The following is a 25,559-nucleotide window of genomic DNA, read 5'->3' on the forward strand; positions in this document are numbered from 1 at the left end:
CCCCCCCCCCCCCGTACTCACAGCTTCATGATCACACCCCTTCTCCTTTTCATGCACACTCAGCTTCTCCTCAGAATAATCTTGGAGAAAGGTTCACGTTAGAAATTTGCCAAGCTAATATCAAATACTGACCACATCCCTCCATTGGTGAGGTACCTTAGAGAAAGCCCACGGAGGTTCTGTATCTACCTGGAACCCATTTCTCAGCCCTCCCTGTCTGCTGTGACTTAGGCCACCACAGATCCATTTTTCCACAGAGATGTTTTGCAAATAAATCTACAATCAACCAGTTTTTAGAAACACTGGGATGTTTCCCATGGCTTATACAAAACCAGACAGCAGGACAGTAGGAAGGGAAAGTGTTAAGAAGTTTAATCTGTTGGTGTTTACTAAATATCTGTTAGAAAAAAAATACAGAACTTGGACCCTTATGTAGATTCATTTGGTGGGATCAAAACCCACACCAAGTGCAATTTAGATTGATGAATGAATGAGGTCAGAGTAAGGGTTCTGTTAGCAGGCAAGAGAGAGCTGCAGAAAGGGCAGATGAGTCGGGGCTGGAGGGTCCTTCTGAGAGATATGAAGGGCAGCTAGGCTCTGCAGAGTCACAAGGGAGGAGACAGCTTCAAGTCTATTCAACCTGTGGAATCATCTTATTGCACATGCAAGGGGGTACTGAGGCTGAGGTGAGGGGATGGGTTGCTAAGTCATTACAAAGGTACTGAGGTCTTTCACTTAAGTCTCTTGGGAGAGATAGGGGGTGACTTCAAAAGTTCCGCCCTTTGATTTCCCAATGTTCCTGGTACACAGGGTGGAATCTCCAGCCATCCCGAGGATTCCTTGTGTCACACCTGAGACAGTGGTGATCAGATCTGAAGAGCCAGAACAGGTAAGAAGCACCATTTCTCTTGTATTCCCATTTGCAGAGTGAGGATATGACCCCAGGACAATGCTTATTTTGAGATGACCTGGAGGGCAAAAAGAGCTAGCATGGAAAAACTTGTTGTGCTTCCAAAGATCTGTGATTTTGTGTGCTCTGTGTAGCCCATGTTCTTGGCATTCTCATTACCCCAGATGTGAACACCGTGGGGCTCAGGGAGCTCTAGGGTGTAGGAAACACCATCAGAATAGTCTAATGATGAGTGAGGGTGAGAACTGACACCAGCAGTTCTGGCTCCCAAGACCATGTTCATGGCCAAACCTCTGTGCACATATTCTCTGCATCTTGGGGCAGCAGGCATAGAAGGGAACCTGTGGCAGGTGGAGTGCAGCCTGCACATCTCACAAAGCTCTGGGAGAGTCGCAGAACTCTGTGCTCCTCTCACATTCGTAAGAGAGGACAGCTTCCATCTCCTCTTCCCCCAAAGAATTCTGGGAGCCAGAGACACCAATACAGACAGAAAAGACATGCCAGAGAGCTGCTTTGGGTGTAGGGTCTTGTTCATTATGGTATCCTGTTTTATGACTTCTGAGATTGCCACCTGAATTTATCCAAAAAAGCAGGGATGGGAGGCAGTTTAATTTTATGCCATTGGCACTTTTTTTTTTTTTTTAAGGACAGGGGGATTTCCTGGGGAGAAATGAAAATAGTGCACTGTTTAAGGTTGGATGTCACTGTCCCAAGGCCTGATAGCTAAGTCAGTCATGGCTGTTAGAATCTAGCTAAAGTTGATTTCTTTCTCTGTTCCCTATGTGGTGTCTGTCTCACAGCAGCAGCCATAGCCCTGGACCAAAAGTGGCGCATAGGGATAAGCCAGCCACATGGCTGTTGAGCAGCAGGTTATATGTCACAGTGATGCAACATGAGTATAGCCGGGTGGCATTTGAGAGAAATGGTCAAATATGGCCCCCAGAACTGCAGTGGCATATTCCCTGGATGCTGCTAAAGATAGCAGTGAGAACCAACTGAGTAGACCTGGGTTCTGTTGTTTCCTGACCACTTCATTCCCTTAAAATCTCTGGGGGGAGGGAGTACTAAGGTTCAAACCCAGGGCCTACCACTGAGCCACACCCCCAGCATTTCTCTTCAACTCTGCTTGAGTCATAACTCATCAGGGGCAGTTTCCTGGATTCCCACTAAGTGCCCTGTCCAGGGCTCTATATATCCTGTAGAGGAGGACCATGAGCATCTGCCTCCTAGGAGTCGCTGTCCAGCTGGGAAGAGAGGACTTATACACGTGGGAGCAGGTAGCACAGAGTGCAGGAAGGGTAAACAGTGAAGTGCTTAATGGCGTGCTGTGAGTGAGCCCTTCCAAAGTGCAGAGAAGGCAGGCTGGGGTCAACAGGACAGCTCTATAGAGGAGAAAAGGCAGAAAAATAGGTGATTGGAGCAGGGAAGGTCGGGGGTGAGGATGTTCTGGACCAGGGGGAGGATGAATAAAAGCAGAGTTGAGAATCCATCTAGAGGCCACTGAGGCCAGATGCAGACCCTGCTGTTCTCCAGAGTCATTGTGGTATTCAAGGACCTGTTACAAAGCAGCCAAATGGCCCCTTTGGTTGTAAGGAATGTCCCCCTTCTACAGAGGAAAACAATAGGAAGCCCCAAAGACTTGGTGTGTTCACTTCCCATACCTCAGGTGCCTACTAGCCAAGTAGGTAGGAGGGGATGGTGCAGGGTCCAGGGCCAACTCTAGAGGAAAAGCCAGTCTACCTGGACAGAGCTTCTCCACGGGGGCACTGTGGGAGGGAACTGTGGGCAGGTGGGCAATGTATGCAGCTGGCAGGGGACCTAGAACCAGACTGAAGAGCGAGGACTCATTCCATCTGTTCCTGCACTCTGCTCCGGGGTCTGGAGCCAAGCTAAGGCCAGCAAGAGGGGAGGAAGCCAATGCTTCCCTTTAGACCCCAGGAATGCCTTGTCCCCAAAGAGTGAGTAGGTGAGCCTGTGAAAGCAGGTTCTCCATGGTGCCACTCCAAAGCTGTTGTGGCCTGGAGCAGTGTTCAGGTGGCTCAGGGGAGACAGGGGGCCCTTTTCTCCTCTTTAGGCATCTAAAGAATATGATGAAGACTCACTCATCCCCAGCAGCCCCGCCACAGAGACCTCAGACAACATCAGCCCAGTGGCCAGCCCCGTCCACACAGGGTGAGTGACACAGGACTCTGGGACCCACTCTGGCCGTGGGGTGGGGGTGGGGGCAAAGGTGCCCAACAAGGATCTGCCTGTGCCTCCAGGTTTCTGGTGAGCTTCATGGTCGATGCCCGGGGAGGCTCCATGAGAGGAAGTCGCCACAACGGCCTGAGGGTGGTGATCCCTCCGCGGACCTGTGCCGCACCCACACGTATTACCTGTCGCCTGGTCAAGCCCCAGAAGTTGAGCACGCCACCCCCGCTGGGTGAGGAGGAGGGCCTGGCCAGCAGGATCATCGCGCTGGGGCCCACAGGGGCCCAGTTCCTGAGGTGAGACGCTGCTTTGCAGGACATGTGGGCAACACGTGTCCCTAATCCATTCCCGTCCTGCTCACCCCACTGCCACCACCTCAGCAGCAACCACCTAGAACAACCCTGCCACAGGGTAGAGCTGCGGGAACTCATGACAGAGAAGCAGAAGTGGGAGCCTCGCCCCCTTGCTTTGATTTTTCTCAGGTACTCTAAGGAATCCATAGCCCTGGTGGAGCTTCCTACTCTCAAATCCTACTGGGACACTAGAGAAGGGAATGGAGATGGGGCTACTTGGGGGACCTCCAGGATTTAATTATGTATGCACTGAAATGGTGGCACTAGAAGGCAGCCCCTGCAGCCTCGTCCCTCAGGACCATAGGATGAATGGACTTCAGGTGCCTATTCCTCACCTTCTCTGAAGCAGACTAGGGTCTGCTTGGAGCTTTCTTGTCCTTCATGCAACAATATCCAGGGTTGTAATGTTGGGACAGGTGTGGCCTTCCCATCTCCATCCACCCTCCTGTCAATCATCATTTGCAAAGCTTTCTTATTGATTTTCTCTTTAAATATAAGCCTAAAATCCTACCTCTAAAGGAAATATCATTATGGCCATTTAATAGATGAGAATGCAAGGGCTCAGAGACCTATCTAGGGATGTCCCATGTTTTTTGTTTGTTTGTTTTGGGGATTTTGTTTGGTTGGTTTTGTTTTGTTTTATTTTGTTGGTACCAGGGATCAAACTCAGGGGCACTAGACCACTGAGCCACATCCCCAGCCCTTTTTATATTTTATTTAGAGACAAGGTCTCTCTGAGTTGCTTAGGGACTCACTGAGACTGGCTTTGAACTCACAGTCTCCTTAGCTGCTGGGATTACTGGTGTGTGCCATAATGCCTGGCGTTCACATGGGTTTTCTTAATCAGGTCTGAGGGTGAGATCATTTAGCTGAGCCTCAGCCAAGCACACAGGCCAGGAGAGTTGCTGTCTCTGCATCTGTGCCTGCCCTACCTGTCACTCCAGACTCATGGGGAGCCTGAGGCAGGTCTAGTCCACTCCAGAGAACTTCCAAGAGGGGACCTCCACTGTGGCTGCGGAACCCCTTTCTCCTGGGCAGGAGTGAACTGCCCCTTCCCTCCCCCTCCGCCCCCCCCCCCCGGGCACCTGCACATGCAGGGAAACAACTTGCCTACCCTCTGCTCTGTCCCTGTCTCAGCCCTGTGATTGTGGAGATCCCCCACTTTGCCTCCCATGGTCGTGGGGACCGCGAGCTTGTGGTTCTGAGGAGTGAAAATGGCGCTCTGTGGAAGGAACACAAGAGCCGCTTTGGAGAAAGCTACCTGCAACAGATCCTCAATGGGATGGATGAAGGTAACAGAGCCCCAGGGATACCAGATCTCTCACTTTTGGGAGATAGAATTTGAGGCTGCACGTTTGGGGTGGGCTATCAGGGCTGCCTGGAATTTGGGCAGCAACACGAGGCTAGGAATTGGCCCCACGTAGTCAAGCTCTGGGTCCCCAGGTCATGTGAGTGGGTGCCCTGCTTGCAGCCACACCTCTTCTGCTGGGCCTCTGGGTCTGGGCGCTTCTCCCTCCAGGACACCTCTCTGCCTGTCATAGGGAGGGTGTGCGCCCTGTGTCCTGGAGATAAGGAAGCTCAGGCCACGGGGTTAGTGGCTGATCTTGAGCTCAGTGTGACAAGATGGTGGCCCCCGGGCTGTGTCATTCCAGAGTTGGGGAGCCTAGAGGAGCTGGAGAAGAAGAGGGTCTGCCGCATCATCACCACGGACTTCCCCTTGTACTTTGTGATCATGACACGGCTCTGCCAGGACTATGACACCATTGGCCCTGAAGGGGGCTCTCTGAAGAGCAAGCTGGTGCCCCTGGTGCAGGCAACGTTCCCAGCAAATGCTGTCACCAAGAAAGTGAAGCTGGCTCTGCAGGTAATACAGGCCCTCCTGGCCAGGTCCTGGAGGGTGGAAAGAGTGCAAGGCCCTGGGAAAACGGGGCATCCCACGCTTTCGACCAATACCATTAGAATTAGGTTTTTGACTTAAAAGCTTAGAAAGTTGGGTGGGAGGGATGAGGCAGACGCAGCCTGACAAGTCGCAGAAAGTCCCACATCACACATTAAACTGCAAGGCCGCCTATGCTCAGCAGGAGAAAGTTCCTGCAAAGATGTGCCATCCCTGGGAAGGAGAGGCAGAAGGAAAAAGGGTTCAGAAAGGAGAGCTAATCAGTGACATCAGAGCTGGGACAGGCCCTGTGCTCAGAAAAATGAAGATGGTGGTCCAGCAGCGGGGGGCAACCTCTCTCACCAGGAGTCTTTGCCCTGTGCATAGAGGGCACCATGCCGTCTCCCGTCATGCCTGCCCCTCTCCTGCCTGGGGCTGAGTATCTTGCCTTTGGCACTTCACAGGCCCAGCCTGTCCCAGATGAGCTAGTCACCAAGCTCCTGGGCAACCAGGCCACGTTCAGCCCCATTGTCACGGTGGAGCCAAGACGCCGCAAGTTCCATCGTCCCATTGGGCTTCGGATCCCACTCCCTCCTTCTTGGACTGACAACCCAAGGGACAGTGGGGAAGGAGACACCACCAGCCTGCGCCTGCTCTGCAGCGTCATTGGTGAGAGGTTCCCCTTTGCCCCTGTCTAGCAGCACTAGCTCCTTCTGTAACACATAGGAGGGCAGAGGGAGATGGGAGAATGCCAAGCCAGCAACCGCGGCGGTGGGTTTTGTTGATTTCCCCTGGGGATGGTGTGCTCTTCCAAGACATAGGGGGATGAGGAATCTGAATTAAAGTCCATTGCCCGGTGGAAGAGCCCTCTGAGCCCTAGGAGAAGCGGGTACTGCAGGTCACAAGGAAAAGGGGCAGAGTATGAGAAAATAGGTGTGCTCAGTGCTGCAGACCAAGCAAGTGTCACCCAGAAGTCCACCTCTGCCCTCGCACACTAGGACCTTAGCACCATGTTCACATCCAAAAGAGTGTCCCCAGCCCCACTTCTGCTGGTGTTGCAGGCGGAACTGAACAAGCCCAGTGGGAAGACATAACGGGAACAACCAAGCTCGTGTATGCCAACGAGTGTGCCAACTTTACCACCAATGTCTCTGCCAGGTGAGACGAGGCCCAGCCCAGTGTCTCAGGCTTGATCTTGAGGCTCTTTCATTACCCCTCCACACAGAAGCGCCCTCAACCGCCAGACGTGGCAGAGTCACCACTGTGTGGCTTGCAGGTTGTGCCTGACCAGATGGAGATGGAGCTTTGTTTTCCTCGGGAATTGAGGAAGGTAGTCATGACTTGCCCTCTCTTTTAAGGTTTTGGCTGTCGGACTGTCCTCGGACTGCTGAGGCCGTGAACTTTGCCACTCTGTTATACAAAGAGCTTACCGCAGTGCCCTACATGGCCAAGTTTGTCATCTTTGCCAAAATGAATGACCCCCGGGAAGGGCGGCTGCGTTGCTACTGCATGACAGACGACAAAGTGGACAAGACCTTGGAGCAGCATGAGAACTTTGTGGAGGTGGCCCGGAGTAGGGACATAGAGGTATGCCTGGGTCCTTGAAGGCCTCTAAAACACTTCTCATAAGAAGATAAAGCTCTGGAGCCAGGGCAACTCCCAAATGGGTTCAAATGAGAATGGCAGATGAGAGTATTATGTACACAGAAAGGATTATTATCATAGGTGAAATTAAAATATAGCAAGGTTTTACTGGCCCTTCTCATGAGCTCAACACCTTTGGACAGGTAGAAAAACAGACCCAGGATTTTTTCAGAAACTGTATTGTGATGTCCTAGTTCTGGAATGTTCTAGATCAATTGCCTAGGGGCATAAGAAAATTCCTACAGAGTGTAAAATCTTTTGGGGCAAGGAAGCATGACTCATTCATCATAACCTTATAAATAAAGCCTTTTCCAAAACAAACAGTGGTGTTTCTCCTGTGTGGCCTGCTGTCCCCCTGTGTATCCACCTGACTTGGGTGGGGTGGGAAAGACCAGAGCGTCAAGGCAGGACATCTGAGCATTTCTACCTGACAAGCTATATTTGATTTTTCTTTCCTACAGGTTTTGGAAGGAATGCCCCTTTTTGCAGAACTTTCTGGGAACCTGGTACCTGTAAAGAAAGCTGCCCAACAGCGGAGCTTCCACTTCCAGTCATTTCGGGAGAACCGTTTGGCCATACCTGTAAAGGTGCTGGCCTCCTCTTGCTGGCCTCTCCTCTGGATCTAGAAAGCTGGGAGGTGAAAAATCTCTAAACCAGCCACCTGGTGGCCACCAAAGGGCCTGCTGAATCTTCTTTTATGTTTGAACTTAGGTGAGGGACAGCAGTCGGGAACCAGGAGGGTTCTTGTCATTTCTGCGCAAGGCGATGAAATATGAGGACACCCAGCACATCCTCTGCCACTTGAACATCACCATGCCCCCCTGCACCAAGGTGAGCCACTACCTGGGGAGGATCTTTAGCCAAAGATGGGTTACCCTAAGGAAGTTCCCGAACAGACCCCAGGACAAACACCTCCTTAGGGCTTCTTCCTATTGAAACGCAGCCTTTGAATTCCCTGAGGTACACATGGGCTCTTTACTCTCCTCCGGACATTTGTTCTATGACCTGGCAGGGGAAGCATGCCCTGGCTCTCTCTGCAAATCTCAGTCCAGCTCTGGTCATGTGACATGAGGAACAAATGTGTCAGATGGTGATAGGTTTATTCACTCTGTGAGCCCTGAGCCCTCTGGGATATGAAGGTCAAGTGTCCTCCTCAACTTCCCTTTCTGAGGCTTCTGAGGTTTTGAAATGCATTTTGAATTAGATGTTCAAGGTTACCCAGCCGCTGGACAGCTGTTCTCCAGCCTTTTTTTCATTTACTCACTTATCTTCCCCAGGGTGCTAGGCCCTCAAAGAAGGGGATCCTGGTGTCCTCAGCCACTGCAAACACCCAGGGTTTTGAGCTCAACAAAGTAGTCTTCAGCAAGTATGTTCATTTATCCATATCTGTCAGAGCACCACGGTCACCACCTATGCTAGGGACTTCGGAGTGATCATGTCCTCAGAATGTCTTGTTCCTTGTTGGTGTTGTTTGGCTGTTGTTGTTGTTTTAATCATTAGCCTTCCATGCTAAACTAGAAAGAAGCAAGGTCCCATTCATATGTCCATGAATCCGTTTCTCTTTTCTTTCTGGGGATGAGGGTGAACCAATACCTCTCTCCAGAGAGAATTCCTACATCTTTGAGCAAACAAGTTCTTATTGTTAAGCCTGAAGCCAGCGTCAGAAGCTGATCTGTTGAACCTAAAGGAATCCAAAAAGAAAAACTGAATTTTAAGGTCAAACTTCAGTTCCATGGCCCATACACTGGGTGCCTTGGGAAAACTGCTTAACTTCTCTATGCCTCAGTTTTCTCATCGATGAAATGGGGTTAGTAATAGTACCTATCTCATAGGTGTTTGTGGTTGGTGTGAGCATTAAATACAGTCTTGTGCATGACGAGGGCTACATAAGTTTGCCATTATTCCTAATAAAGTATTCAAGTTTCATCAACTTCTTTTACTCCCACCTCTTCCGTCTACTCTGTTGAGCCTCTAACGGAATGGAGCTACTTACTCCTGCCAGGACCTCAAGGCTCAAGTCACCTCCTCTGAGAAGGGGGTATACCCAAAATCCAAAGCATCCTTTCTTTGACTTTCTTCTGCAGGGGAGCGGAGCAGAAGATAGGCGAAGGACCTTGACACCCCTGTCCCTGAGATACAGCATTCTCAGTGAATCAACACCAGGTATCAACCTCTTTGTGATGATGTATTTTTGCTCCCCCTAACTATTTTTTTTTTAGTACTGGCAATTGAGTGGTACTCTACCACTGAGTAACATTCCAGCCCCAAATTTTTTTACTTTTTTAAATTTTGAGACAAGGTCTCATCAAGATCCTCCTGCCTTGGCCTCCCAAGTAGCCAGGATTACAGGCACACACCATTGTGTCTGGCTGCTTGCTCCCTTTGAAAGGTTATAAGTGAGCTTGTGACACCTCTACCCTCCATGCTGCTTCCTCAGCCTGTTCTGCCAACAGCACACAGAGCCTTTGACTTGGGTCTCCACCTGACCTCTTATAGATTTAGCACGGGTGTATACGGAGGTTCACAGTGGGACCTGGGCATCCATCAGAGACCGTATAAACATGCCTGTCAGTTCTGTGTCCTTCTCAGGCTGCTAAATAAAATCTAATGCATCTCTTTAGGTTTTCTCAGTGGGACAGACCAAGCAGATATGAAGATGGCTATTATATCAGAACACCTCGGCCTCAGCTGGGCAGGTGAGTTGGGGAATTGGGGGCAGAAGAGGACTTTGTCTCACCCCTACATCCCCTTCTCTTTACTGAGCAATGGATAAAGCATTTTCAACCCTTGTCTCCATTACCCATTGTGCATCTGATTTGCATATCTGGGTAGATCCCTTTGCCAAGCCATACCACTGAGTTCCAGTGAAAAGCTGGGTGTTCTCTTCCTCCTCCCTTTCTGTCTGGTTTTCCTTTGAAAAAAAGAAGCAACTCTTGACTTTACAAAAGATCTCACTATGGGGCTGGGATTATAGCTAAATGGTAGAGCACTTGCCTAGCATGTGTGAGGCACTGGATTGGATCCTCAGCATCACATAAAGATAAATAAATAAAAATAAAGGTATTGTGTCCATCTACAACTAAAAAGAAATTTTTTTTTTAAATCTCACAGTGTATCTAGTTCACCTTACTTTATAGATGGGAAAACTGGGATCCAGTTCAATAGAGTTGTGTAATTAGCTAGTGACAGAACCCAGAAAAATCAAATAAACAAAAGAAATGCACAAACAAAACATCTCCCAAAGGCCTGTGCATGGCCTCCTCCACATGATGCATGGCCTTTCCTTTGAGGCCAGCTCAGCTGAGGGAGGTCGGGGGAGGCCAGTCTCAGCAGGTCTCATTGACAATTGGCCATAGCTGCAGCCTGCCAACAGCAGTGACAGATCTGATTTGAAGGGAGGCAGGCGGACAAAAGAAAGTCAATCCTCAAACTGTGTTTTATACAGCCATAGGCCTACAATCTGATTCTCCCTCCCCCCCCCCACTTTTTAAAAACTTTTATGTGAATGGACTCCTAGACTCCCTCCCTCACCTTACATGCCTACACAGTGCTTTAGACAAACCCAGAGCCTCAGCAATAACTTGGTGAAAGGCAGTGTCATGGGAACTCAGAAGTTCAGGGACTGCTCATTCTTTAAGTTACACTCTTGCTGCTTTGAGCATATGTGTATGTATGTGTGTCCATGTGTTCCCATACATTTGCACATATGTGTGTGTGACATGTGCTTGTGTGCAAGCATACGTATATTGCATTGTGCCCATGTGTGTATAAGTGTGTGCATTAATGAGTGCACCTGTATGCATACGTGTGTGAGTGTGTTGTGTACATGTGTTCTGATTCACATTATTACTCTTCCTCTGGTCTTCCTCATCTTTGAAATCAGACTCTGAGGCACTTCTCCCTCATAAATATCTGTGAGTGATAACAATAAAAATAATCAGAGGGTGGGGGAGCTACAATTCTGCATCACTGCTATGCATTTAGATGAAAACTTCTATTTTCATTTTAAACATAAGTAATACCTTTTCCAAAAGACTTGTAATTCCAGAGTTGCCTTTCTGCCACCATTGGACCCAGGAGGAAAGTAGGCAGCCTCCCAGTTTGGCAGGCAGTACTGCGGTAGGGCCAGCAGCCTCAGCTACCTCTTGGTTCCAGGACTAACTTGTCATATGTGCCCGGAGAAGCTGCTAACCTTGCTAAGAGGCTCATTCTCATCATCTCGTATCTGAAGTCCAGAAAGGCAGGGCATTGTTCATTTACTTGCTTGATCATTCTTTCAACACCTATTTCCGGAACACCCCTCCCCTGCCCTGTTTTTCTGGGCATAGAAAGCTGTAGGTTCCTGCGTATCAACCAGGTCCCTGGTGAGGAGAAACAACGAATCTAAAGGGAAAGTGCTCTGACTTCCTGTGCTCACATCTGCTCTTGGTGTTTGCTTGCAGAGTTGGCCAGAGAGCTACAGTTCAGTGTGGAAGACATCAACAGGATCCGTGTAGAAAACCCTAACTCCTTGTTGGAGCAGAGCACAGCCTTGTTGAACCTCTGGATCGTCCGTGAAGGCGAAAACGCAAAAAGTCAGTATCCCAAGCTGAGGAGGCCTCGTTCCACAGACTTGCTAGGACCTACTTCTTGCCCAAGTAGCTCTTCCTTCCAATTCCACCCCTAATGCTGGTCCTTGTGATCTCTGTATTTCTGCCTCTCTGCCTCTCTGTCTCTCTGTCTCTCTCTGTCTCTCTCTCTCTCTCTCTCTCTCTCTCTCACACACACACACACACACACACACACACACGTACACACACACTCACGCACCACTCACAGCCAAAAGGTCTTCCAGGCAATCCTGCTAGAACATATTGCCAGTGAATCTTGGCCTCAGTCTTTCTCCCACCCCCTGATGACAGCATATATGTCGACTCATCTTCAGTCTTCCTGTTGGACTTCTCATCCAAATGAGTGTTGGCTTAGAGCAGAGTGTGGGTGGGCCAAATCCCAGAAGGAACAGTTCTGTCCCCAGGCACATCTTTGTCCAACATGGAGGAAAGATTTGACTCACCCTCTTTTCAAAGTATCCTCAACCAAATTCCTGTCCTCAACAACACTAAGAGAAATTTGAATGTTTTCATTTGCATCTCAAATCAACAGGCAAGGACTCAGAATTTCAAAAGGACAAAATCCAATCATTCTTACCCTCATTTTCTTGTTGTACTCCTCTTAGATTACAAAACATCAGTCTTTGGATGCTTTGCTGAGGAGTTGGAGGTATAGTTCAGTGGCAGAACACCTGCCTAGCATTCATGAGGTTGTCACTAGCCCTGCAAAAAAAAGAAAAAAAAAAAAAGGTGTGATGGGCACTGCTAGTTTTTGGAAAAGATCTGTTGTAGCAAAAAAATATATATATATTTTGGGTTGATTCTGACAAAAGTAGGGTCCCTCACCTTCTGAAAAAAAAAATGATCATCTCCCTTCTCCCATCATCCTCCTGGCCCAGTTTTCAGGCCTGCAAAACAATCCCTGGCTGCTCTAGAATCATGAGAATTTGCTCCTCAGGCGCCTCTTCTCTTCTTTCTTCTGATTAGTGGAGAATCTGTACACAGCTTTGCGGAACATTGACCGCAGTGAGATAGTGAACATGTTGGAGGGCTCAGGCAGACAGAGCCGCAATCTGAAGCCAGACCGCCGGCACGCGGACCGGGACTACTCTTTGTCACCCTCCCAGATGAATGGTGAGTTTCCTCTGGTTGGAGGCAGCTGCTGGCCTGGATCTTCCAGGCACCAGCTCTCAAGGCCCCTTCCCAGGACACTTTTCCCTCCAAACCATTTTTCCCCCAGGGAGAGCAGAGACAAGCAAGAGAGACAGGTGGCATACACCTGTGCAGGTGGGCACACTCCCCCATGCCACATGCCTCTGTAACCACATGTGGAGTGTCTCCCAGGCCTCACCACTAGCACAGAGGTCCCAGCAAGGCTGAATGTGGTGGGAAAGAGCTTGAGTCTGGGAAGCACCTGGTTAGACTCTTGCTCCACAGTCCATGAACTTTCTGTGTCACTCATCACAAGGCATAGGCTCTCTCTGGGATATTGGTGTCCCTATTTTAGAACGTTCTGTGGTTGGAAAGCAAAGGTTCTGGTTCGAGGTCCAGTGTGCATTAGCTGGATGTTGTTTAAGAAATCCCACTGTGGCCACGTGGGGAGGCTAAATGGTTTCCTTTAGTTTGAGTCCTATCTCTTTCCTTAACTCTTTCTTTTCTGTTTTCCTCATTCCATCTGCCTCCCTTCACTATTTTTGGTGTGGTTCAACATGGCAGGGAGCCCCAGTGAGATCTAGCCCAAGGAGAGGCAGCCCTGGAGGCCCAGCCTTTGCCCCAGGACCCCACAGCTGCTTCTTTTTGAAGCAGCAGTGAAAATAGCCACCAGCACAGCTGGAAGGCACAGAGCCTGGGGGCTCCCATGCCTTCCTTTCACCTGCCCTCTGTAGCCAGTGGGCAACGAGTAGAAGAGCCACTTCAACCTCAGCCCTCTGTGGTGTTTCAGGAGGCCTGGGTTCTGTCCCGTCCTTCCTGCCAACTCCCTGTGTGGCCAAGCTGTCTCCTCGCCTTTAAAACCAGCTGGGTTAGATCCCTAAGATTCTTTACAGAACTTGAAAACATTTTTAGCTCTATGAAATATCTTCTTCCAGTATCAGATATGTCACCCTGTGCAGCTGTATGGCAATGTTAATGCTCCCTAAGACCCTAGTTTTAAGGGCCCCCCAAAAATGATCATGCTGGCAGTGATGGCCAGAGAGTCTGGGCTGAGCCGGACCCAGGGCCGCCTTCTGCCAGGCAGAGCCTGTGCATGCCAAGCCCTTCCCCATTCTCTCTCCATGTTCTGTGTCTGTGAAACATGCCATCTAGGGCCACCAGGTGTAGAGCTCATCTTCTATTGATCATGTCCTGACACCTTTCTCTTCTACCTCTGACCTCATCCTAACCTCTGGTTCATTCATTCTCTTGCACTTCCTGTCTCCACTGTCTCCACCTGGGCCAGGTGTATGAGAGCCGTCAACCTCCAGAGATGCATGTCACGAAGGACTCCCAGTGCCCACCCCCACGCGTCTCATGGCTGTCTCTCTGGACATACTGTGTGTGCGTGTGTGCATGGTGTGTTGTCTGTGATGCATCATAGTGGCTGCCAACTGTGTGTGCTCCACTCACTCTTCAGATGCTCCAAGACAATGGTCCACACCTACAGGGATTGCGGCTGGTCCCCACAGCAGTAGACTCAGCCAGAATATTGCAGGGCCTCCCAAGTAGGTCAGCTCTCTTCCACAAATGGATAAATAGAGAGTAATTGAGAAATCTTGCAAATTTCAGAAAATCCAAGTGACAAGGTACTGGTCCCTGAGTGGGCTTCTTAATATCCCTTGTGCTATTTTACTTTAGTCGAGTCAAATCTGCAAGAGTTTGGTTTTTCTGTGCCCTAGTTAATTACTTAAAGGATTAATGGAACATTAGAATTCCATGAGTCTGAATAAGGAAAGTCTCCATTGGCCACAAGACTCAGGCCTAGAGACCTCAGTGCCCAAGCAGCATTGTGTGGCCTGGGTCTCTACACGTCCTGTGTCTGGTGGAAGGAGCTCTATTGCAGTTATTCAACCCATTTGGCTAATATTTTTCAAGCATCAACTACATGCCAGGCCTTGTTCCAGGCAGGGGAGATAAATCAATTCTTGAATAGACAAGTAAAAAAACCTCTACCTTCATGAAATCCACAGTCTTCCATCGGGAGAACCAAATGATGTCATAACGTGAGGGAATTATGTCATGTGCTATCAAGTCACCAGAATGATATGGGAGAAAATAGACCAGAATAAGGAATTGGGGGTGAGGGGGGGTGAGGGTGATTGCATTTGAACAAAGGCATGAAGGAGATGAGGGAGTGAGCCTTATAAATAATATCAGGAAAAGAGCATTCCAGAAGGGCATCATGCCTGGTATGTTCACAGAATTGAGGGGTCTATGGAACTAGGGACAGAAGTATCAGGAGAGAAAGAGAAAGACAGAGGACAGGCATGAGGCTGAGGGGCAACAGGGGAGCAGCCCTGGAGACTACCATCAGGACACTGGATTTTGTCCAGCGGGTTTGAAGCAAAAGAGTGACATGATCTAACAACATTTTTAAAGGATTGCTTTTCCTGCTTTGTTGATTTTAAATGGTCACAAGTCAAAAGCTTCTGTGCTTCTGGGCTCCCCTGAGTGCCTCACAGCCCCTCTGTCCCCACTGCTCCAGCAGGTGTCCTGACAGGCCTGGGCTCTCTGCCCTGCCTGGGCCCTCCCCTCAGCCCAAGCTCATAAACAGATGCCTGATGTGGTCCATTCCACCTTCTAGGCACAACAGTTGGCTTCTATGTGTTTTTTCCTACCCTTGTCCCAGGAAGGCTCTTCCCACCTGGGTGCCCTTCTGGTCTGGAAAAGATAAAGCAAGAGGGATCAAAGGTACAGGGTGCAGAAGCAGCACCCTTCTGCATGGTCTCTGGCTCTCTCCCAGGCAGGACCATGTGACAGCTTGTTCTGGTACCAGCCCAGCTCTGTGTACTAATGGTCACTACCATCATCTTGGCACCTTATTTCTCTACTTGTCTGAGCCTCCTTCTGAAGCCATAGGAACTCAGGGCAGCAATGGGTTGCATGTATTCCTGTGAGTCTGAGAACATCAGGTGATTCAGGAAAGCAGAAAACCCACTGAGGAGAAATCCCCCTGGCCTAGTGACTCTGCCAGCCATATACACCTGCATTGGCTGGAGCAAAGGGGAGGGGTGAAAAGGCCAGTTAATTTCTTCTACAGAGGAGGGAATTACCCCAGGCCCATGGACTAGACATGGGTAAAAATTACCTATTAAAAAAATAAATAACATGCTCCTGAAAATCAGATTTATATGAAAGGGGAAAAATGGGGCAATTCACACCCATGTCAACTCCATTTGATTTGATGAATTGGACAACTATTAATGTCTACTTGAAAATAAAATTTGTTTTATAAATATCATCTCTTAACATGACTAGTGACGTGTGGCTCCTGTCTGAGGCCAGGTTGCCTGTCCACCCCTTTTGTTCGCTATTAACACTAAATTAACAAGATAATTATTACATCTAAGTTAGAGAGACCAGGGTAATGATCTGAGAGAAGTCACCTGACCATACTCTGCCCCAAGCAATATGTATGGTGGCCTTTTACCTGGGTTCACCAACATTTAACCCCAAATGAGAAGCCTCTAGACTGAGAGATGGACTGGTGACCCAAGTGAGTTAGGGCTACAAGAGAATCCTAGGGAGACAGACATTTCTAAAACTCAGGACACTCAGATGGTAGTCAGATCCACCCTGACCTTGTGAGGTGTTCCTCACAGGATGCATGGGGCCATACTGAACATCACTCCAACCTGATAGTCATGCCCACAAGCCTCAAATCTAAGTCTGTGTAGGTGGGTGGGGCCCTGTGGAAACAGAGGGAGAGCCAGGCATATACCTAAAGACTGGTCATGGGTGAGAGAAGATCTGGGGTGCTGGCAAGTAGGAATTCCTGGCAGAGGCTGCATGTGCTCTCCTCACTCACATATTTTCATTTGGTGAAATTCCATTTAAGTGAATGTTATAAAAGTTTCAAGGTGGAAAATTCACAAAAGGTACCCAAGAAGAGCTTCAGGTGTTCTGTGGCCAGCAAAGCTACATTCTCCTCCTTCTTCTTGAGTTTTTCTGACATTCCTGGGAGTGACAACATGGCCATCTGGCAGTATCTGAGGTGCTGTTTACACTTCTTGCCAAGATGGAATAACAGGAACTGGGCATACCCTCCTTCTTAAAGCCACAAAAACAAATGTAGGAAACCATCATTTTCAAGGCATTGGATACCAGGCAGCCAAGGACAGAGACTCATGAGGCATGGGAAGTAAACAAGGTGAGTCCTCCAATTGCCTTGAAAGGTTTCTAGGGAAACCCGGGAGACTCCCTGAGCTGAGACGCCCCTAAGATCAGAGAGACCACGGCAACAAGAACTCCCAAGACAGAGGCCTAGAGTGGTATACTAGCTACACAGGTAGAAAACTCTGGAGATCTGCAGAAAGTCCCCCAAAAGTTTCATTTGAGTATTAACCAGCTGTTCTGTGCAGTCAAACTGATAATTCACAGACATTGGTAGGGAGCAAAGAAACACTGCCTCAGAAATGGGGAATAATTAACCATAGTTGAAAAAATTTCCACCTAATAAATTCTTTGGTGCTAGAAGTAGAACCCAGGGCCTCAAGAGTGCTAGGCAAGTGCTCTACCTCTGAGCTGCATCCCTAGCCCCCATCTAATAAATCTTGAAAGAAAACACAAAAGGTTCAAACTGCTTCCAATTAACTGCATAACAGAACAAAACTCAAGAATATTTATATGATTAGAAAAATATCCATCTCCCAAAAACGTAAAATTCATAATGTCTGGCATCCAATTAAAGATTATCAGAAATATAAAGAGGCAGGAAAACAATCCATAATGAGGAGAAAAGCAATCAATTGAAACTGACCCAGAACAGGCAAGGATGTTAAAATGAGCAGAGAAGGATAGTAAATATTTATTATAATGGGATTTCACAAAAAGCCCAGAAGAGACACAGAAGATATTTTTAAAAGACACAAACTATCCTTCTGGAGATAAAACTAGAATGTATGAAAGCTATGCTGGATAGGATTAGGCCCTAGACCTTGCAGAAGAAAAGGTCAGTGAACTTCACGACATAGTAACAGAAACTCTCCAATGTGAAATACAAAAAGAAAAGGAATTTTTTAAAAATGCATCAGGCAATTTCAAGAGACCCAAGATATTAGAGTTCCCAACAGTGAAGAGAAGAGGAAGAGTATTCATGGCTGAAATTTTTCCAAATTTGATGAAAATGGTACATAGATTCAAGCAGTATAATGAAACCCATGCACAAGAAACATGCAGGCAACTATACTGAGGCACACTGTAAATAAACTAGTCAAAGCCAACGATTCTCTTAAAAACAGAGAATGAAAGGTGTTTTGGTACAGGAAGCAAAAATAAGGATGACAGCAGATGTCTTACTGGAAACAATACAAACAAAAAGATGGTGGATTCAAAATAGACCACATATTTAAAGAAGAAAAGAGTAGTTCTGGAGGTGGTAGGTAGCAGAGTATTTGCCTAGTATGTACAAAACCCTGGTTTTGATCCCCAGCAACACACACACACACACACACACGGAGAAGGAAATAGCCTTGACTTCTATACCCAGCAAAAGTAACTTTCAAATTGAAGGTAAAGACTTTTCTAGACATAAAAAAAAAAAAAAACAACGAAATAATTGATCACAAGGAGATCTATGCTATCGACAATGTTTTTTTTAAAAAAGTCCTTCAGGCCAAAGGAAAATGATATCAGACAGAAATATTGATCTACATGAAGGAATGAACAGGTCCCAAAAATGTTAACTGCAAAGATAAATGCATAAGATTTATTTTCCCATTATTTAAATCTCTAAAAATAACCCGCTGAACAAAAAAATAACAAAAGCACAACACTGGGTTTATAACACATTTAAAAGCCAAATGTCAAAAACAGTAACACAAAAGTCAGGACAGAAAAACTGAAGGGTACTATGATAAAGTTCTTATGTTGTATGCCAACTGTTTTAATATCACTCCAGGTAGACTGTGATGTGTTTAAGTAATATTACAAAGAGTTATAGCTAATAAGTACATCAAAATAAATAAAATATATCTCAGTGCATCTAAAAGAATTCAAGTCAAACACAGTGTTTTGATCACCATGTAATTAAATTAGAAATCAACAATAGAATTCTACTTGGAAAATCACAAACATTTAGAAACTAAATAATATACTTTATTAAAATTTTTATTAGTGCATTATACATAATATTGAGTTTCATTTTGACATATTCATGTATGCACATGACAATTTGCTCCATTTCATTCCTCGGTACTTCCCGTTTTTCTCTCTTCCTCCCTCCCCATGGTCCCCTTCCTCTATTCTACTATTATCCCTTCTATTTTTGTGAGATCCTCTTTTTTAAACTCCTTATTTCTATGTTCCACATATGAGAGAAAACATTCGACCCTTGACTTCTTGAGTCTGGCTCATTTCATTTATTGTGATGTTCTCCAGTTCTACCCATTTACCAGCAAATGACATAATTTCATTCTTCTTAATGGCTGAGGAGAACTTCATTCTGTATACATACCACATTTTCTTTATCTGTTCATCTGCTGGCGGCTATCTAGGCTAGTTCTGTAACTTGGCTATTGAGAATTGAACTGCTATAAATATTGGAACAGAGGTATCACTATAATAAGCTGACTTCAGTTCTTTTAGATAAATATCAAGGAATGTAATTGTTGGGTCATGTGATGGTTCCATTCTTAGTCTTTTGAGGAATTGGTACAATCTTTTGATTGTACTAAGTTGCAGTCCCAACAATAATGTGTAATCGTTCCTTTTTCCCCATGTCCTTGCCAGCATTTAATTTGTATTCTTGATGACTGCCATTCGACTGGGGAGAGATGAAGTTTCAGGGTAGTTTGATTTACATGTTTCTGATTGTTAAGAATACTGAACATTTTTTTGTACATTTTTTGGCCATTTGCATTATTGCTTTTGAGAACTGTTTAGTTCATTTGCCCATTTATTGATCAGGGTATTTGTTGGTTTGTTGGAATTAAGTTTTTTTTTTTATTTTTGTTGTTGTTGTGTGTTTGTTTGTTTTGGTACTGGGGATCGAACCCAGGGGCACTTAAACACTAAGCCACATCCTCAGCCCTTTTTTGTATTTTATTTAGAGACAGGGGTCTTACCAAATTGGTTACAGCCTTGCTAAATTGCTGGGGCTGGCCTTGAAGTTTCCATCCTCCTCCCTCAGCTTCCTGAGCCTCTGAGATTACAGGCGTGCACCTCTGTGCCCAACTTAGTATTAAGTTTTTTGAGTTCTTTATGTATTCTGGATATTAATTCATTGTCAGAAGAGTGGCTGGCAAAGATTTGCACTCATTCTGTGGGCTCTTTTTTATGCTTTTAATTGTAGAAGCTAAATAATATACATCTAAATAATCCATAAATCAAAGAATAAAGCAAAAGGGAAATTAGAAAATATTTTGAATCAAATGAAAATAAAAACACAAGATATCAAAATATATGGGATGTCACAAAAATAGTGCTTAGGGGGAAATTTATGTAACTAAATGTCCACATTAGGAAAGAGAAAAGTTCTCTAATTAATGACCTCACCTTCCACCTTAAGAAATGAGAAAAGAAGAAGCAAATTAAACCCAAAGTAAGGAGAAGGCAGGGAATAATTAAGATGTGTAAATCAGTGAAATCCAAAGGAAAACTCCAGAGAAAATCTATGACACCAAAACCTGGTGCTCTGAAAAGATCAGTAAAATTGATAAATTTTCAGCCAAATTGATCAGAAAAAAAGAGAAGACAAAATTTTCCAATGCCTAGAATAAGAGAGGTGATGTTATTACAGATTCTACAGGTAGCAAAAGGATTAGTAAAGGGCTTATGACAGTTTTGTGTCATAAATTTGAAAGCCCAGATGAAATTGATAAATTCCTTCAAAGATACAGATTATCAAAACTTCCCTGGGAAGAAATGAATCATCTCAGTAGCCTTATATAAATGAAAGAAATTAAATTTATGATTTAAAACATTTCAATGAAGAAAATTCCAAGCCCCTGTGGCTTCTCTGGTAAATTTTACCAAACATTTTAGGAAGAAATAACTTAGAAAATTGAAAAGGAGATAGTACTTTGTAGCTAATTCCGTGAGGCAAACATTCCCCTGATATTGAAAAAAACAAAAGACATTCCAAGAAAAAGAAATTACAGGCCAATAACTTTTATGAACATTTATGCAAAAATTTAAACTAAGATGAATTTAGGTTTATACCTTACAAATTAACTCAAAATGGATCATAGATTAAATGTAAAACTAAAACTATAAAACTTACTAAAGAAAGCATAAGAAAAAAACTAGGAATCATGGGTAAGTGAAAGAATTCTTAAATAAAGACACCAGAAGTATAATCCATAGAAGAAAAAATCGGTAAATTGTATTTCATCAAGATTAAAATGTGGTTCTCTTCAAACTACACTAGTGAAAAAATGAAAAGACAAGGTACAGACTAGGAAAAAATATTGGCAAGTAATTAAATAGCATGTATCCAGAACACATAAAGAATTCTCAAAACTCAATAATAAACCAGGCCTGCTAGGATATACCTGTAATCCCAGCTCCTCAGCAGGCTGAAGCAGGAAGACCTTCAGTTTGAGACCAGCCTTAGCAACTTAGCAAGACCATCAGCAGCTTATCAAGACCCTGTCTTAAAAATAAAAAGGGCTGGAGATGTAGTTCAGTAGTATGCTCCTGTGTTCAATCTCTATGCCCACCCTCCCCCCAAAAAATCACATTAATAAGAAAACAACTAAAGTTTTAGAATGGACAAAAGATTTGAAGACTTAACCCAGAATGTATACAGATGGCAAAGAAGCACATGAGAAGATGCTAAAATATAATTAATCATTGGGGAAAACAAAACTAGAAGGAGGATCAGGGAGGTAGCTCAGTGGTAGAATGCTTTCCTAGCTGCCCCAGCACTACAAATTCTCCAGCACCACCAAGAAATGTCCCAGCACCCCAAAAAGAAAGAAAGAAGAGGGGGAGGGGAGGAGAGAGGAAGGAAGGAGGAGAATGGAGGGAAGGAGAGAGGGGAGAGATGAAGGAAAGAAGAAAGAAAACTAACTACAATGAAATGCCATTATACGCCTATAAGAATGATTAAAATAAAAAGGCTGACCATGCCAAGTGTTAATGACAACATGGAGAAACCAGAATTTTCTTATACTGCTGTTGGGAATATAAAATGACACAACTACTTTGAAAAACACATTGGTTCTTTCTTTAAAACTTTAAACATATACATACCTTATAATCCAGCCATTCTACTCTGAGGTATTTGTCCAAAAGAAAAAAAAGTCATATATTTATACAGACTATCAGCTTTATTTGTAATATCCTAAACTGGAAGCAACCCAAGTGTCCATTAGCAGGATATACAAATTCTGGTATATCCGTCCAATGGGCGATGGCTCAGCAACAAATATGGATGAATTATTGATACAACTGCATGGATGAAACCCAAATGATTAGACCGAATGAAAGAAATCAGACCAAAAAAAAAGAGTATGAACTGTTCTTATTCCATTTATATAAAATCCTAGGAGAAGCAAACTAACAAATGGTGATGGAAAACAGATTGGCGATTGCCAGGGAATGAATGGGTGGAGCCAGGGAGGGTGAGATTAGAGAGATGCATGGGAAGACTTCTGGGATGGTACATCCTCTTTGTTCACTGTGGTGATGGCTTCATGGACACATTCACGTGTTAGAATGTATCTACTTCAAACATAGGCATTTATTACATTCAACTATAACCTCAGTAAAGCTATGTTGAAAAGAGATTAATGGCAAAATCTACTAGAAGCATTGCACTTACTAGCTGTGTAATCTTAAGGAAGTTGCAAAACCTCTGGTTTCCTCATCTATAAAGCAGAAACACTATTACTTCCCTTGTAGAGTTGTAATAATTAGAAATAATGTTATATATGTTTGTACTAAAGAAATGCACAATAGATGATAGGATTAGAATAATAATGCTAGTGAGAAAGAAAAGAAAAATAGCAATCACACAACTCTAGAATTTTCTGCTCATGTTTGCGAAGTGTCAGAAAGCTGTTGCTCCTGGTTTCCCAATTCCTCAGGTCACAGTTTCACAAATGGTGACCTGGAGTTAATAACAGGGTAAGGTTTGACCTACCTGTTTCACCTACTCTACTGCCAAGTTTTTGTTCCTCCCAGTTTGGCCAGAGCCACCGTGCAACTGACCCCCAGCCACCCCTTGTGGTCTCTCCCCTTTCCCTTAGTTTTGGGACTTGAAGCCACCTAGATTCATAGAAATAAGTCAGGAAGAAAACTCTCCTGGGAATTTTAAGAGCATTAAAGCATGTCAAGCACATGGCCTGGCTCATGTCACACTGGACACACAGGTAAATGTTAGCAGTGGTGGTTCACTCAACAGCAGTGAGGTCTTTCTGTTCTGGCTGCAGGGTTCCCTCACAAATCCAGAGAACTCTGCAATTATCATGGGACCAGTGGCTTCGCAACCCTGTTCTGGGCAAGTGGGAGGAAAGGATAGACATCATCCCTGTCTTCATAGGTTAACAGTTCCTTTGGCCAACTCAGTGAGGGGCCACAGGATAGGTTTAAAGATGGGAGAACCAAGATGAACTATAGATGTTGGGAAAATATGTTAAAGAAAACCTGTCAATGTGTGTGAGTTTGTGTTTGTAATCCTCAAGCCTCTAGCTTAGCACCTCGCATGTAATTGGACATCAGTGAATGGTTGGGTTGAGCAGGCAGATGAATAAAGGTAGTACTGTCAGAGTAGAGGCAAGGGGAGGGCAGGCACTGTGACCCAGAGCAGAGGCGGAACAAACAAGAGGAGCCCGCTTGGTTAGGATAGATAGAACAGAGGTCTAAACTGGAAGATTGTTGGTTGTGGGTTTGGGAGGAGTGGCTGGCAGATTGAAGATTTGGAAGCTTGGCTGGAGTGTCACTTTGAACAACAAGGAAGGTCCCTAGACACTCTGCAAGGCTTATCTCTCCCCACTGCAGGGACCTCCTTCAGTTCTGCTGCATCTTGAGTGGTTCTGGGCACACGCCTGCTCCCTGGCTTTCTGGTTGAGCTGAGACAAATGGAGTCTTGTCTTCTAGTCTCTTCTCCGACTCCCAGATTGACAGGCAGCTGCTCTGAAGGGAAATCAAGGTCCTTTTGACCCCTGGATAGAGGAGCACTCTAGACCCCCCAAAAGAGCACTGACATCCCCCCCACACACACACAAATTCCCTGCACATGTAGATGTGCTGCTTACTGTGTTTTGTAGTCACTTCTGAACATCAGGAGCCATTATCAAAGCCAGCCAGAATGCTGTCAAAGACTCATGTCCAGGCCAGGCCGTGAGAAACAGGTGTGGGAAGTAGCTGTAGTGACTACAGAGACATGCACTTGGGGGCCTGAGCTAGCTGGTTCTAGCCCCACCAGGTCACTGCTGACCCAGAACTAGATGCGCAGCTCAGGGCCTGCGGAGGAGGAGCTTAGGGGCAGATACACCTGGTGCCTCATGGTGCCCTCTGACCTTGCCCCCATTTTTGAACCCTTAGAACCCTCACCTGTGCCACTGTAGATCAGAGTTTCTGGAACCAATATGCATCTTGAGGAAAAGTCACTTCATGCCAAACCAGAAGCCTGTTTCCCATTTCACCACCGCACTGAGGTCTGTGGATGTTCAGTGTACCCTATTAGACCCCTCCAAGGCAGCCTGGTTCCTGGCCCTGGTCCTGGGTGGGCTGTACCCTCCCTTTAAGGTACATTTCTAACAGGACCCTAAGGACTGTGCTAACGTGAAGTTTTGAGCAAAGAACAACATTAACTCCTGCCCAGCCAAGGAGAAGTGGCCTTTTCATCTGATCAGAAACAGATGGGAGCACAAGTCCTTTGGATAAAGCCTTCTTTATCTAGTGCTCTGAATTAGATGTGAAAGAATTCCAATATCTTTTCTTTGCCATCCAGCAAAGGAGCCTGCCACGCCTTCTGTCCTCAATCCCTGGCTGCCCCCTACCCAGCTCAGAGCCTTGTTTCTCTTGCCAGTGTCCCAAGCATCAGCCACAAGGCCTGAGCATTGGACTTGGAGCTTGGAAAGCCCCCCCGCCCCGCGCATGCATCTCCGTGGCCGTGCCTGTGTGTGCGCGTGTGTGTGGATTTGCACGTAAGCGAGTGTGACAAAAATCGCTTCTGGAGCATGTCGCCCTCTGTCTGCCCATCCAGGTTACTCCTCGCTGCAGGACGAGCTGCTGTCCCCTGCCTCCCTGCACTACGCGCTCCCCTCTCCGCTGCGTGCAGACCAGTACTGGAACGAGGTGGCCGTCATAGACGCCATCCCCTTGGCGGCCACGGAGCATGACACCATGTTGGAGATGTCTGACATGCAGGTGTGGTCCGCAGGCCTCACGCCCTCCCTGGTCACTGCTGAGGACTCCTCTCTGGAGTGCAGCAAGGCCGAGGACTCTGATGCCACCGGCCACGAGTGGAAGTTGGAGGGGGCGCTCTCAGAGGAACCGCGGGGCCCGGAGCTGGGCTCTCTGGACCTTGTGGAGGACGACACAGTGGATTCAGATGCCACAAATGGCCTTATCGATATTCTTGACCAGGAGGAAGGTCAGAGGTCAGAAGAGAAGCTGCCAGGTTATAAGAGGCAGGAGGACTCGACAGGTGCAGGGCAGGATTCAGAGAATGAAGTGTCTCTTGTTTCAGGCCAGCAGAGGGTGCAAGCCCGAATCACAGACTCGCCCCATGTGAGTCAGGTGCTGGAGAGGAGCCAGGACAGGTAAGGGCCGCTGCGGTGGCGGAGGTCCCTTTCATCTTCCTGGGCTTCTGGGTAAGGTTGTGCATGGCGGTGAGCCCAGAGGGAATGCTT

At 46.3% G+C, this 25,559-nt stretch overlaps 1 protein-coding gene across 9 annotated transcripts in view; it reads left to right on the forward strand.

Moving 5' to 3' along the window:
- Positions 1-25,559, forward strand: part of Ank1 (ankyrin 1) — a 202,792-nt gene that overhangs the window by 161,455 nt on the left and 15,778 nt on the right. For all 9 annotated transcript variants that reach the window (XM_058578907.1, XM_058578908.1, XM_058578911.1 and 6 more), the window contains 15 exons: positions 811-889; positions 2,985-3,082; positions 3,172-3,396; positions 4,591-4,745; positions 5,106-5,317; positions 5,794-5,998; positions 6,391-6,487; positions 6,688-6,916; positions 7,435-7,560; positions 7,685-7,804; positions 9,058-9,136; positions 9,595-9,669; positions 11,416-11,547; positions 12,550-12,696; positions 24,911-25,469. In XM_058578907.1, coding sequence (XP_058434890.1) covers positions 811-889; positions 2,985-3,082; positions 3,172-3,396; positions 4,591-4,745; positions 5,106-5,317; positions 5,794-5,998; positions 6,391-6,487; positions 6,688-6,916; positions 7,435-7,560; positions 7,685-7,804; positions 9,058-9,136; positions 9,595-9,669; positions 11,416-11,547; positions 12,550-12,696; positions 24,911-25,469 — 2,538 coding nt within the window. The remainder of the gene's footprint in view (positions 1-810; positions 890-2,984; positions 3,083-3,171; positions 3,397-4,590; positions 4,746-5,105; positions 5,318-5,793; positions 5,999-6,390; positions 6,488-6,687; positions 6,917-7,434; positions 7,561-7,684; positions 7,805-9,057; positions 9,137-9,594; positions 9,670-11,415; positions 11,548-12,549; positions 12,697-24,910; positions 25,470-25,559) is intronic.

The sequence above is a fragment of the Marmota monax genome, unplaced genomic scaffold, assembly GCF_021218885.2.
Source record: "Marmota monax isolate L192 unplaced genomic scaffold, Marmota_monax_Labrador192_F-V1.1 WCK01_AAM20220418_F8-fsc00252, whole genome shotgun sequence".
NCBI lineage: Eukaryota > Metazoa > Chordata > Mammalia > Rodentia > Sciuridae > Marmota > Marmota monax.